At 40.1% G+C, this 14100-nt stretch overlaps 1 protein-coding gene across 1 annotated transcript in view; it reads right to left on the bottom strand.

Annotated features, from left to right (window-relative positions):
* Sorcs3 (sortilin-related VPS10 domain containing receptor 3) overlaps nt 1-14100 on the bottom strand; it is a 599481-nt gene that overhangs the window by 40539 nt on the left and 544842 nt on the right. Inside the window, exons 17-18 of the mRNA NM_025696.3 lie at nt 5008-5121; nt 662-833 (exon numbers count right to left, since the gene is read on the bottom strand). Of these exons, the coding sequence (NP_079972.1) occupies nt 662-833; nt 5008-5121 (286 nt within the window). The remainder of the gene's footprint in view (nt 1-661; nt 834-5007; nt 5122-14100) is intronic.

Genomic DNA, 14100 nt, shown 5'->3' with positions numbered 1-14100 from the left:
TTTCTAATTAGTGAGGGTAAGAATTAGAACAAAGCAAGAGAGGCTCTGAAAATCAACAGCTATGATTTGAATGCCCCACCACCACCACTCAGAGTTTACATGTTGTATCATTATGGCAATAAATATTTCCAAAGCAGAAACTGAGGAGAAGCCTTAAGAATATTTCCAGGTAGGTCCTAATGGCTCAAGTGATAATCCCAGTCCTAAAGATGTACAAGGATGTGGAAAGTTCGAATGCAGTGTGGGTTGCGGGCTGCACTATGACTTCGAGTCAGGCCCGAGGAAGTTCCTGTGTCAAAAGAGACAAGGTGAGACAGTCTCAAAATAAATAAAAAATAAATAAATAAATAAATAATCCAAGGCTCTAGCTCAGTACAAGGCCAAGCATAAAGCATATGAAGGGGGGAGAGATAGAGAGAAGAGGGAAGGATGGCGGGAGAATCAGTGAACAAGCAAGCAATCTCCTCCACAGGCACTGAGGGCTGGGTCTTCCTTCCAGATGACTGGAGTATTACTCCGTCCTGTCCTCTTCTTTTCTCCTGACAACCGTGTGACAGCTGGGCAGCTCGTGAGAATGTTAGATTTCTGTCTCCTTCTGTTCCTGAGATCAAGGAACTGTCAGCATGCGGTTCTGACTGCAGACACCCAAGTGGTCACCTACCTCCTCCATTAGAATGATGAAGGTTGCATTGTGGCCCTGTTCTGCCACCAGGCGCCCGTCAGTGGTCACCACATGGAGGCCCCGAGGAGCTTTTCCAGGACACAACTGAGTCTTAGCAGAGTACTTATCCCTTAGCCCATCTGTGCAGTTGTTGGATACAATCCTCCGGTACCTGAAGAGATTTGACAAAAACAAACAAACAAACAAACAAACAAAAAAAAAAAACAGTTTTGACAAAGGTGTAGTTTGTAGCATGTGTGTATATGTATGTGTGTGTATGTGTCCACATACATATGTATAAGCATGGATGTGTTTATGCATGTATATGTGTTTATGCATGTGTGTTTGTATGTATGTGCATATATATATATATGTATATATGTATGTATATAATGTTTGTATGTATATGCGTATGGGCATATGTAAGTGCATGTATGTATTCACGTGTATGCATGGGTGTGCTTATGTATGTGTATGTGTGTGTATGTTTCTATATATGTGTATGTGTGTGCATGTATATGTATGTCTGCAAGCACATACAATATGTGCACGTGTTTATGTATATGTGTATATGTGTTTACATGTATATATATGTGTATATATATATATACATATGTTATATGTATATGAGTATGGACATGCTTGAATATGTGTGTGTGCATTTATGAGCATGAATGGGTGTGTTTATATATGTGTATTTGTGTATACGTATGTGTGTGTATTGTATGTCTGCACACATATATGCATGTCTGTATTTATGTGTGTGTATGTGTGTTTATTTGTGTGTATGTATATATGTATGTGCATGTTTGCTTGTGTGTATATTTATGTGTATGCATGGATGTGTATATGTATGTGTATATGTGTGTGTGTGTGTGCATGTGTGTTAGGCAGGAAGGAGGGAGGGCAAGAGAAAAGCAAGCAAAAACACTTCTCACAGTTACTCATAAAAGGCAAGTTTCAAAAACTACGGCTACTCACAAAGATAAACAGTGCTCAGGAGCTGCTATCCCCACATCTCAGGAAGGCTGGCTCCTTAAACATTATTATTGATCCCACCTAGTGCACCAGGGATCTGATCAGTGTCTAAACCAGCCCAGAAAAATCAATGTCTGACTCACACACAACAGAGAAAGCAAGCACTGGACTAGAGAAGCAGGAAAAGCAAGCGAATGCACACTTCTGTCTGTCAGCAAGGGTCTGGTCTATTTCCCCAAGGCTGCCTCCAACTTTCTCTGTACCAGGAAGCAGTTAGAACATCAAACTTTTAACTCCCCATAATCAGACAGTTTCTCCCTATCTTCTTTCCATGCCAGGGTGTCATTAATAGAATGTCTAGTGAAAATCAAAATCAAAATCAAAATCAAAATCAAAATCATAACTTTTACCCTGGAGTCACTAGGCCATTTTATAACATATTTTCTCTGTTTTCTGAAGAATTATTTCCTCAACACAAATGTCACATTAGAAGCACAGTTTTTAAGTCCTATTCAACTCTGCTATACTAAGTCAACCTTACTAAAGGGGTTTTCCTGGGAAACCTCCCTACAAAACTTCTATGGTAATGGCATCGAATGTGTGGCAATGTCCAAGCAATTGCCTTGACCACTGACCCAAGTGCTTGCCTTGACCTCTGGCCTGCTGCATAGTTATTACTTCCAGAAAGTCCGTGATCTATGCATCATCACTAAAATTGATGTTCTAAGAAAACCACATAAATCATCCCAGTATTACCACTCTCTGCATGACCACCACTACCACTATCACCACCATCAAGTCTTGTCTTCCTTCACCCTCTTGAATAATCAATTGATCGATGGTTTCTTATCCTGAAAAACCTAAAGCCATGGAAGTCTAGATGGCATCAGTCCTCCATTATATCTGGCTTTTCTTTCTTAACACTGCCCCACAACTGGATCACACCCAGCCTCTATTGCTTCTTCTGAGATCACATGGCGATGCAAATCAAAAGTTGTAGATAATAATACATCATTATCAACTGTCTACTGAAATATGTCCGTATCATTGCTATCCAGTATGGCAGCTACTCTTCACACATGGCTATCAAGGCTTGAGATGTAGTTAATATCTATTAGTGAAATGACAATAGTCATGTTTTATCACATTAAACAATGTACAATATTACAATTATTTCCACATATTAATTAGTTTAATATGAGAAATTAGTTATATACATTACATTATACTTATACACATTATATATATATATATAATGCAGTCCTTTTGATTTTCACATATTTAATTAAATCAATTTATTCTATGATAATCTTTATGGGCTATTTCTATTTATAAGATAGTTTTGGTCATGATTAGCATCTTAGAATTATTGTATCATAATAAAAACTTTATGTTAACCACTTCCTTTTTTATATGGCTACCAAGAAAACTCTCTTAGTAATGTATGATATTGGTCAAAGTTGGGAAATTTTTGTTTTTAGATACCTATAAAAAATCTTTCAAAGAAAAAAATGAATAGAATTTTTTAAAATCCTTCTCTGACTTAGTTAGCTATTTCCTTTTTGCATACCTATGTTGTTTAAAATTGCATCTAGCTCCAGATGCCATGTGCTTATGTGATATGTCCTAAGAATATTCATTTCTAATTGTTTCCAAAGGATGCGGAGGTAGAAGCTGCCTTTTGTAGATGCTTCCATGCAACTGTTATGTTTTCTTGTTCTCCTACAGTCCATCTCCTTACCTTCAAAGTGTTCAATCTGCATTAAATTATTTAAATCTTTAAAACATTTTCTTACAAAAACACTACAGTAAATCACTCAAATGCCCAGCCTAGCATCTAGGAATAACCACCCCCCCCATCAACTATTTACCTAAAAAAGCAATAGTTTTAGAGTATTTCAGACTACCCAGCACACCTATCCGTGTGTAAGTTTCCTTAGCAGATGGCAGACATTTAGATAGTGCCCACTGCTCTCTGCAACCATCCAGGGTCAAAGTAACGGACTCTGGACACCTTGGCTAATGCAGCAGAAGAAAGTCAGGCAGACATGAGAGTGGAGGCCAGAGCACTCAGGTCTTGCATCTCTGGAACACCTGCAACCTCTCCACTCTGTGTGGAAAATGGTTACAAGTGAAGAAATTAGCTCCATTCTAGATGTTCCAAATCAGAAGCTGACTCACAGAAACTCAGGTAACCAGAAGACCCATCAAAACATGGGAAAGGTGCCATGGTCCCAACTGCACACTCTCCAGATCTCTCCTGGGTCACAGAAGCAGTAAAGAAAAGGATGATTCTGTGATTTCTTCCCTTGAGTTTGTTTATGTAGTAGATGACATGTATGGATTTCCATATACTGAACCATTCCTGTATCCCTAGGATGAAGCCTACTTGCTCATGGTAAATTATTGTTTTGATGTGTTCTTGGATTCTGTTCGTGAGAATTTTGTTGAGTATTTTTGCACTGATATTCATAAATGAAATTGGCATGAAGTTCTCTTTTTTGTTGGGTCTTGGTGTGGTTTAGGTATCAGAGTAACTGGGGCTTCATTGAGTGAATTAGGTAGTCTTCCTTCCATTTCTATTTTGTGGAATAGTTTGAGAAGTATTGGAGCTAGGCCATCTTTGAAGGTCTGATAAATTTACACAATGAAATACAACTCAACTATTAAAAACGATGACTTCTCTGGGGTAGTGCCTGTCTTTGTCACTGAGGTGCATTTCCTGTACGAAGCAAAATGTTGGGTTTGTAGAGGGGAGACCGTAAAGTGGGGGGACAACATTTGAAATGTAAGTAAATAAAATAATCAATTAATTTTAAAAAAAGAAAATGAAAGAAAAAGAGAGAGAAAAAGGATGAAACAACCCATCTCCAAGAAAACCTCTGCCGAGTGTCTGAAGATAACTAGATGGGCAGTGAGAGACAACAGACAACTCGACTATTCCTGAAAGTGTCCTGTGTGTCCTTATCCTCTTCTAGAAGTGGTTAGGATGGGGTTGGTGCATCAAGTGTTAGTGTTTGAGAATATGCATTGATCTTCCATTAGGGAGTGCTGTATTATCTACAGACTACAACTGAAGGCAGGCAATGGAGGTTTTAAAGACACAACAACTATAATTTTCTAGAGATCATTTGTAAGTGGTATTTCTGGCTGATAACTTCTTCTGATGGTTTCTAAACAGGCTATCCTTGACTAAACATGTCCTCAGATTCCCTCAAAAGCCTCTTGATATAAACGTATACAATCAATGCTCATTCTGTTCAATAAAGATACACTCCCTTTCTTTCGTTTCATCATTGTGAATGGACAACCATGAGTTGTGAATGGACAATAATAACGAGTGGAGTTCCATCGTGCATTGGGCTTACCCAGTGCTGTTAAGGTAGCTTTGACCAAGGCTGCAGTCCTTTGAAGGGGAAGCTGGGTTGTACCAGAAAGCTGGGACACACTGGCTCTCTCCATGTCTCTCATAGCCATAGTCACTATCAAGAAAATAAACATGGTAGAATGATGTGTCAAGAAATGTTAAAACACCCAAAGGTATCCATAAATATACACAAGTCCCACTTCTTCCCCAAAGTCATAACTCATTGTTTTAATTAACCCCAGTGAGGCAAATACCCTTGTCTTAATAAAAACAGTACACTTTTAGAAATGGTCTCATCATTTAGAATTTCAGTCTAGAGAGAAAAATCAGATAATCGAAAAAAAAATTCAGACTAGAAAGTATATGAATTCAAACACAGGATGGGCACAATGGCTTGGAGGTGAGAGCTGGGGGCAGGGGGGCACTATACATTCAAAAATCATACTTTGAATCACAAAATTAATTAAATAAGTAAATGGCAACCAGGAAGATGTCTTTAAAGGTCATGATACGTTTCTATGTAATGGTTCAATATGTACTGCCTGAAAATTGATTTCACAGAATTTATATTCATTTTCACTTTAAATTCAACTGCTTTCAAATGTGTGTGTGTGTGTGTGTGTTTATATTCACATGTATGCCCACAGGAATTCAGATTTCTTTTGTTAAGATAACCTATACATCCTTAAATATAAAACAAAACCAGAGTTCTTTTCCATGCTCCTACAAGATCACAGCCATAGCACTGGAGGCCAAATAGCATACCCCTCCTTCTTGGTGTTTTATAAGGTTTTCAGATGTGTAAATGTCAAAATATAAGAGTAATAAAGTGGGTGGAGGAGATTAAATTCTTAGAACCAGCCAGAGCTGGTGCTCACGGAGAGCACCCTCTCTTGGTCCATGCTTCCAAATTCCACATCAAGAGGATGCCTGTAACCCAGACAGTGTGATACCAACCCACTGAGGATCAAGGAAGCACGGGGAAAGGCAAATCACTCCCTGCCCTGCATTGATATGTTTCCTTTTTCTTCTTACATTGTCTGTGAACTAACTGTCTGTGAAAGTCCATTGAGACCACTGGGAAACTATCCGAGTGAATGCGGGACAGGAACGGAAGGAAGACAGGTAGACAAATGCAGCGATGATTTGCTTATTGTTCAGTGTATGCTATGACCCATCAGGTAAATGTGGTAAGATCTGCCCTCGAGTTTTGTCTTCATTCCTTTGAGGATACATCTCACACTGCAACCAAACCTAAGGCAGCATAAGGAAGTATTGACTGATGAATGACATCATGTTCTTTACTATCCACATAGTAACCTAGCCTACCTCTAGCTACCCCTTTAGTCCCCTTCCTTCCTTTCTCTCTTCCTTCCTTCCTTTCTCTTCCTTCCTTCCTTCCTTCCTTTCTCTCTTCCTTCCTTCCTTTCTCTCCCTTCCTTCCTTTCTTCCTTCCTTTCTTCCTTCCTTTCTTCCTTCCTTCCTTTCTTCCTTCCTTCCATCCTTCCTTCCTTTCTCTCTTCCTTCCTTTCTCTATTCCTTCCTTCCTCCCTCTCTTTCTTTCTTTCTTTCTTTCTTTCTTTCTTTCTTTCTTTCTTTCTTTCGTATGATATGTAATGGGCATGGATCACTACTCTTTTTTTCTGTGTTTTGTGGTTTCTTCCTTAGTATTCTCTAATATCTAGGTTATATGAGCCTAGCACTAGTTTACTGCATGCAATTTAGGGGGCTATCACATGTTGGAACTGAAATGGAAATTTTATATACATACATATATATATGTGTGTGTGGGGGTGTGTGTATGTCACTGATTTTCAACAATTGAATCATCTATCATAAGTGCTATTGAGTAAAATAATGTCATAGGTGCATTCAAACACAATCTTTCTAATCCCCCATTGAATTGTGTCTATTTCTGCAAACCAAGACACTGGACGGTTGACTGCAGAAGGTATCTCCAAATGCTTGAGCGATGAGTGGGATGGATGTGAGCAGAGTTGCCAATCAATGGAAAGGCAGAATCAAGACCAGCTTTGATACAACCACGGTTCAGTGAAGCTGGGAGAAAGGGGAGTGAGAGAGACGTTTCTGCCAGGTGACTCCTTTGGCGAGTGTCAGATCCAAGAGTAGAGAGTGCCTGGCTCATGATTCTTCCGGACTTAGTGTAGCTTGTAATAGTCCACGAGATCTGACTTTGAAAATTGTGGGAATTTTGCAAGGTCATTAATGGTTGCTAAAGCCATTATTAAACTTTAAATTATATGACATTTCATTCACATTAATTATATTTAAAAGTCAATAAATACACAAAACATAATCTACTGCTTTATTGCATTTTAGCATCATATAATTATAACATTGTATATATGTTTTACATATGCAACATATGCTAAGTAACATATGAATATTGTTATTTTGTTTATGTTCTCAGGGTCTGTTATACCCATATGTGTGCTTAGTAGGAATACTATGTAAAGCAGAGCTACTGGCCATGTCTGCTCAGTTCTTCATTCATTAGTATAATGCTGAAATCAGCCATTGTGGGAATATGTACAGCATTCAGTGTGTGTTCCCAAAGAGTTAAACATTTGTCAGTACACCACAGAATGTTGAATTTCAAGCCTTATTTATGCCTGGAAACACTGGGCTGTGGTATGTGTATACTACTTCTCGAAAATTCCCCTATGCCTTTATAAGATGAACCTGTTGACCAGTCCTGCTGACCCTAGAAAATACTGGGAGTCTGGGAAGGAAGGATGCTTCTCTTAAGTAGCCTTGGGGAGGCTAGAAATGTTTTCAAGGTTCTTGGCGAAATGTAGCCATCTTCAGCAATTCTGTTCAGCTCTGCTACCTGTTAGCGCGGCAGTAATTAAAAAAAGGTGCATCAAGCGCGCTGCTCTGCCCCAAAGAGCAAAAACACCTCATTAATATTTAACAACACTTGCTGAAACCGGCTGCCTCCAAGCTGTGGACTTCTTCATTAATTTCTGCTAAATGCATATTAAACTCTTTCACACTGGCCAGCCTTCCTCCCAGCTCATGAGTCTGCAGGACTTAAACAAACAAACAAACAAACAAACAAACAAACAGCCTGTGTTCCAGCTTCCTCAGGAAAGGTGGAAGCAGATGAATTGTGAGATCTGAACAGAATACACCAGAAAGGCTGATTTGCCTCAGGGAAGTATGCTGTCAGATTCTGCATGCCCACAGGCAGTTCACTTCGAGACATAATTTACCCCTGTGTGGTGCTTGATTATAAAAAGCAGTTGAATGTCTACCTGTATAGGGCAAAAAAAAATCTGTCCATTTCCAACCATATGCATATGGTCCGACACCTACCCCCACCCCCTCAAGGACAAGCCTCAGACTGAGAAAGAGAAATGGTAAGGACAGTTCAGGAATTGAAAAGTGTGTGTGTGTGTGTGTGTGTGTGTGTGTGTGTGTGTGTGTTGTGTGTGTGTGTGTTGTGTGTGTGTGTGTGTGTGTGTGTGTGTGTTGTGTGTGTGTGTGGGGTGTGTGTGTGTGTGTGTGTGTGTGTGTGAGTGAGTGTGAGTGACAGAGAGAGAGACAGAGAGACAGAGAGAGAAGGGTGGGGGAAGAGAAGAAAAGGGAGAGGGACAGGGACAGGGACAGGGAGACTATAGGAAGGGTAGTTTGCAGCATGGATTCAAAGATCTAGTCCCCTCAGCTCTGGACTGTAAAGAAACATAAGAAGATGAATGAGTTGCCAGACATTGACCAAGCTACTCCTGGCATATAGTGGTTTGATTAAGACGGCATATAGTGGTTTGATTAGTGTTTAACATTAGCCTAGTCCTAAGGGTTACCACTTAATCAGAAGGTGGACTCTGCCCTGCAAAAACATCCTGAAACTTAACAAAGAAACAAAACATTTCTTTTATTTTTAAGTGTGTGTATGCACACACGTGCATGCATGAGTGCATGCATGCATGCACACGTGTGTGAAAGTGCACACGAGTGCAGTGCCTGTGGAAGCATCGGATCCCCTAGAACTGGAGTTGCATGTGTTTGTGAGCTGCACAATGTGGGTGCTAGAAAATAATATCAGCTCCTCTGAAAGAACGGTGTATGTTCTTAACGCAATACTTTATAATATTAATAATAATATAATATAATGTTAACTGCTAAGTCCCATTCTGAAACTCTCCACCAGTCAGAAAGCCAAGGTCGCTTTCCAATAAGCTTAAGGGTCTACATGCATGTCAGGCCAGGCATAGGCCAGACCAGTATAGCTGACCCCATCCTCCCTCTACTGCTCCACCTAGCAGCTGAGATTGTAAAACATATGCCAGACAGATGCTTCGATTCCATTCTAGGGGTACACTGGGGTAGGCTTAGGATAAGGTGGCTCTTCTCAGGCACAGTGGGAGCGTTAAAAAAAACAGAAGCAGCTACCACAAGAATAACATTTGCCATCCTCACTGGCTAAAGAATGAACCCAGACGCAGCCATAGAAAATGAGACCGTTGTATCTTTAGCAAAAATTACTCAGAAAACCAGACGACCATTCCTTAAGCCTTTCTTTCGACCTAATTCCATGGTGGTGGCCATCTGCCTTATCCGTCCTGCTAACTGGCTGCTTATATATCTGCTCTGTTTAAATCAGTCTGTTGCTCCCCTCCCTAAAGATGTGCTTATTTGATTTAGTTAATTGGAGTAGCTCCATTACCACTCATTGAGAGAAGCCATCCATAATTACACGTGATCAACTTGCCCAATGATCTCTTTGCTCTAACCACCTTCCCACCAGTGATAACACCAGCTCTGTCGAACCGAACGCTCTACAGTGAAAATATTTCATACAGCTATGCTCCATTATGATAACCACTAACCAGAGCAGCTAAGAAATTGCATCTTAATTTAATTTTATTTTAATGCAAACAATCACATGTGACTAGCAGCTACGGTAATAGACTCAGTACTGGATCATAAAACTCAATACTTTGTAATATTCTTTTTCGTTTTCTGTTACATTATTTTCTGGGGCAGTAACTCTTTTTTATACATTGTTTATTATCTTGTTTACACTTTAGCATGTCCACTATAGAGAAAAAGCATGCTCACTTATATTCCATATGCGGACTGTAGGTACACCTGAAATTATGTGTGGCACCCCAAATCCCTCCCTCTCTGTCTTTTGCCTCTACACTGGATAAACTTATCCTGTGGATATGACTTCATACTAAACATGGAAGAAACTATCATGACATTCTAAATCAGAAATTAGAATATTATTGTCTTGAGCAAATAAAGTTCTCTCTGTGTCTGTTTCCATCTATAAAGTGCCTAACTCTTTCTAAAGCTAGATAAGAAAATTAAGATTATTCCTGTAAGACTATTACAATACTAGGTACATAATAAATACTCAACCCAAGCTACTGTTGAATGAGCAAAAGGAACGGATAAGAAAGGGGCACCTGCTTCTGTTTTATCCCTGGCAAATACCTTCCTCTCTAAGGGGAAGCCCTCCCGGTGCTTTAGAGCAAGCCCCTCTCTAGCACCTGAGACTGATCAGAAACCTAGGTTCTCTTCTCAGTGGGAATTTGTTCCCGTGACTCAAAAGCGTCCTGGTGGAGACCTCAGAGCAAGCTGTGAAGAGGCTGAGGATCTTTTAAACTCCTAAATAAAAACCCCAGTTTTCTGTGATGCTTAGACTTTTTACCCAAACCTTATATTCTACAGATAGATACTTCTGAGGCTCAATAAATACCCTCCGCCCCCTTAAGCAAACTTATCTTCCCTTTGTAAACACAGGCTGTGTGTCCTTTAGCTCTTGGAGATATGGAGATATTAAACACACCACTCACAGCCTACAACCCTCCTAAACTTATTAAAGTAAGTAGTATTCTCTGTTGCCCTCTGAGCCTTACAGGTTGCCTAGGGCAACATAGAAGCAACCTGCTTTGGCTAAGGGGCACACCTGAATGGAATTTGTGTGATAATGGCTGGAACTGACTGAATTGGGAGTTCACACAAGGGGACCAGAGTCAGGCTATCACACCAGGCTCCCATACTGCTCTCCAGGATTAACACTAAAGACTAAGGCAAACTAGACTCGATGGAAAAAAAATGTATTTTTCTTTACTTTGTTTGACTTTGTGTTAGTGTTTTGCTTGCACTCATGCATCTGTGCTGAGTAGGCACCTAGTGCTTGTGGAGGTCAGGGGAGACCATCAGTTGCCCTGAAACCGGAGGTACAGATGTTTGTAAATCACCATGCAAAGCCTGGGAACTGAACCCCATCCTCTACAAGAGAAACAAATACCCTAACTGCTGAGCCATCTCCCTCAGCTGTGAAAATCGGTTCTTTGTTGTTGTTGGTGGTGGTGTTGGTGTTGTTGTTGTTGTTGTATGGAGTTTATTTAGGGCATAAGGAGGGAAGTTGGGAAGGGAATAGAGACAGACAGATAGACACACGGGGTTGGGGAGTGGGGCATTGGGGAGTGGGGGGAGCCCAGCCAGAAATTGGAGAGAGAGGGGGGAGGTGGAAGGGGAGAAAGGGGTCACAGAGAGAAGGGACAGAGATTAAGAGGGTGAGAGAGTAAGAGAGGCGAAACAATATCTTAAATCCAATACTGATACTTGAGAACAATTTCAAACATTTACCCTAAAACCACTGTTAATCATCTTAGGATCATCATCAAAAGCTGCTGCTTCTAGACACAGAAACAGTACAAGAACACAGTTAGGTCACGTGACCTCTGTTGTTGCTGTTATTTACTGGTGACCAGGCATCAAAACTAGGTCCTTCCTGTGTCAATGTTAAGTGTTTTCTGCCTTCTTTTTAATATAAGGTATGATTGATATAGAAATGCAAAAATCCAGTAGCATATATATATATAATTTTACAATGTCTACTTGGAGACCTTATACCTATTACAATTTCACTAGCAATAGTAATTTTGTTTTATTTGAAATTGTCTTTGGAGTTAATGAAATAGTCTATATTAAGTTTCACTTAGAGCAATCAGCTTGGGTCATTTGGAGATGAGCTTTAATTTGAGAGGAACTAAACGTAGAGACCCTATTCCTCCTCAAAGAGAAAAGAAATCTCCAGTAATAAGGCCTACATGGTTTCCTGAGCAACAGATGGCACAGAAGCAGCAAGATAAGGTTTAGCCATACCTGCATTTAAACCTCGACTCTGCCTCTACCACTTATGTAACTATGGTTACGTAACTTCTGAACAGACTGCTCATTGGCTTCTCATTGATGGCAATGATGAAGATACTGAAGACGTCACAGTGTCTTGAATAGGGGTGAGACCTCTAGCAGCACAAATTTAAGAACCTCGCAATGCTTTGAAAGGGTTCCCTCCTCTTCCATATAGCCTGTTTTACTAAGATTCTGACAACAAGTCCCCAAAGAAGAGCTCAAAAATACTTTTAAGTATTGTCACTAGCATTAAAATAATTGTATAATACCCAAAGGCACGGCCTTGAAAACAGTGTTCACTTGGTCTTATCAGCTCTGATTTATGAGATATGAATCCTAGGAGATCACTTAAACTCTGGGGTACGGCTCACAACTCCAGCAGCTGCAACAACTACCATATGCTGTAGATTTATGTTGTAAACAGCTTGGGTAAGCGCCTTATCTATATTAATGATCTACCCCCATTCATTTACTAATTCATTTATTTCTCCCTAGGACCTGAGGAGAGGCCTGTTATGTATTTTTATTTCAAAGCCAAGGAAATAAAGGCACAGAAATTAAGAAAATTTCCCAGAATAAAACCTTGTGAATGTAAGTGCTGGGATTTTTATACAGGCCAGTAAAAAGAATCAGTTAAGGAAAGAAACATTATCTTATAATCTTTTTAACCTTACTCATGAGTCCTTCTAGCAATGGGTGAGAAAGTATCCTTTGGCATCAGGAAACACAGTGGACTCTGTAGTACGACATGCTCAAAGAGAGTGGACCTCAGTGGACTCTGAGAAGGAGTCGAGATACTCTGAAATTCATGGTCTGAATACATTGCTATGTATTACGCTTTGAATGTGAAATGTCACATAGGCGCATGGGTTGGAACATTTGGTTCCAAGCTAGTAGTGATGTTTTGGCAGGCAGTGGCAACTATATCTTGTGGAAGTATATCTTCTATGGAAAAAGTGAGTCACTAGAGGTAGGCTTTAAGAACTTTACAGCCCGGCCTGACTTCTTGTCTCCTTTCTTTTTTCTGCCTTCCTCTTATGTGCAGAGACTCAGTGCATATTCATGCTTAGGATGATGAGCCCTGATAACAGCTTCTGTATAGTACCTTCTTTCAGACATCTTGTTACTGCAGTGAGAAAGTAGGAAAGACATTGTCTGCATTATACTTCTAAGGAGACTGCTATGTCTACTTGATCTGATTATATGCTGGTCTGTGGTTCCTAACTAAAAATTTTTTTTCCAGCCATGAAAACATTCATGCTTTCAAAGATCTTCTAACACAGAAGGGACACTGATGTTAAATTTTAAATCCCATTTGGTACATCTTACTTTAATGAATCTCACCTAAGCCAGGTTATGAAAGAATGAAGAACGGAGAGGGAGGAGGCATGATCACCCTGCACAAGTGACTTCCAGTTATCCATTAGCACTCTAGGAATTCGGGAATGAAAAGGTGGCATCTAGACCATAGCTAGATAAAATGGAGATGGGAGGAAGGAGGCTGCTGTGTAGGACTGCAGTATACTTAGCTATTCTGTAGCAGAGAACACCAAACCCACCTCTGGCACTGCCCCATCTCCTGTCTTGTCTAGGAGCTGATGTCTGAACACTAGCTGTTCCTTCTAGCGCAGTATAATAGATACACATTATCAAACGGAACCTCAGCTTCGGACTGAGTACAGAGGCAGCATGCATCTACCTGAGGCCAGAGGGAGGGGCACACAGAGTTGGGGAGGTTTCGACTCTCTTAAAAACAACACTCAGAAACACGTCACAGCTCTTTATTGAAGGAGTCAGCACTGGGATTTTAACAGTGAGGGAGGTCAAAAACCCCTGCATTTGTAACACTTACATTCTCCTGGGGAAAGACAGATGATAACAAAACCTTTAAAAGCACCATCACTTCATAGGGTGAGAA

The sequence above is a fragment of the Mus musculus genome, chromosome 19 (genome assembly GCF_000001635.26).
Source record: "Mus musculus strain C57BL/6J chromosome 19, GRCm38.p6 C57BL/6J".
Taxonomy (NCBI): domain Eukaryota; kingdom Metazoa; phylum Chordata; class Mammalia; order Rodentia; family Muridae; genus Mus; species Mus musculus.
This window is presented reverse-complemented; position numbering and strand designations above follow the sequence as displayed.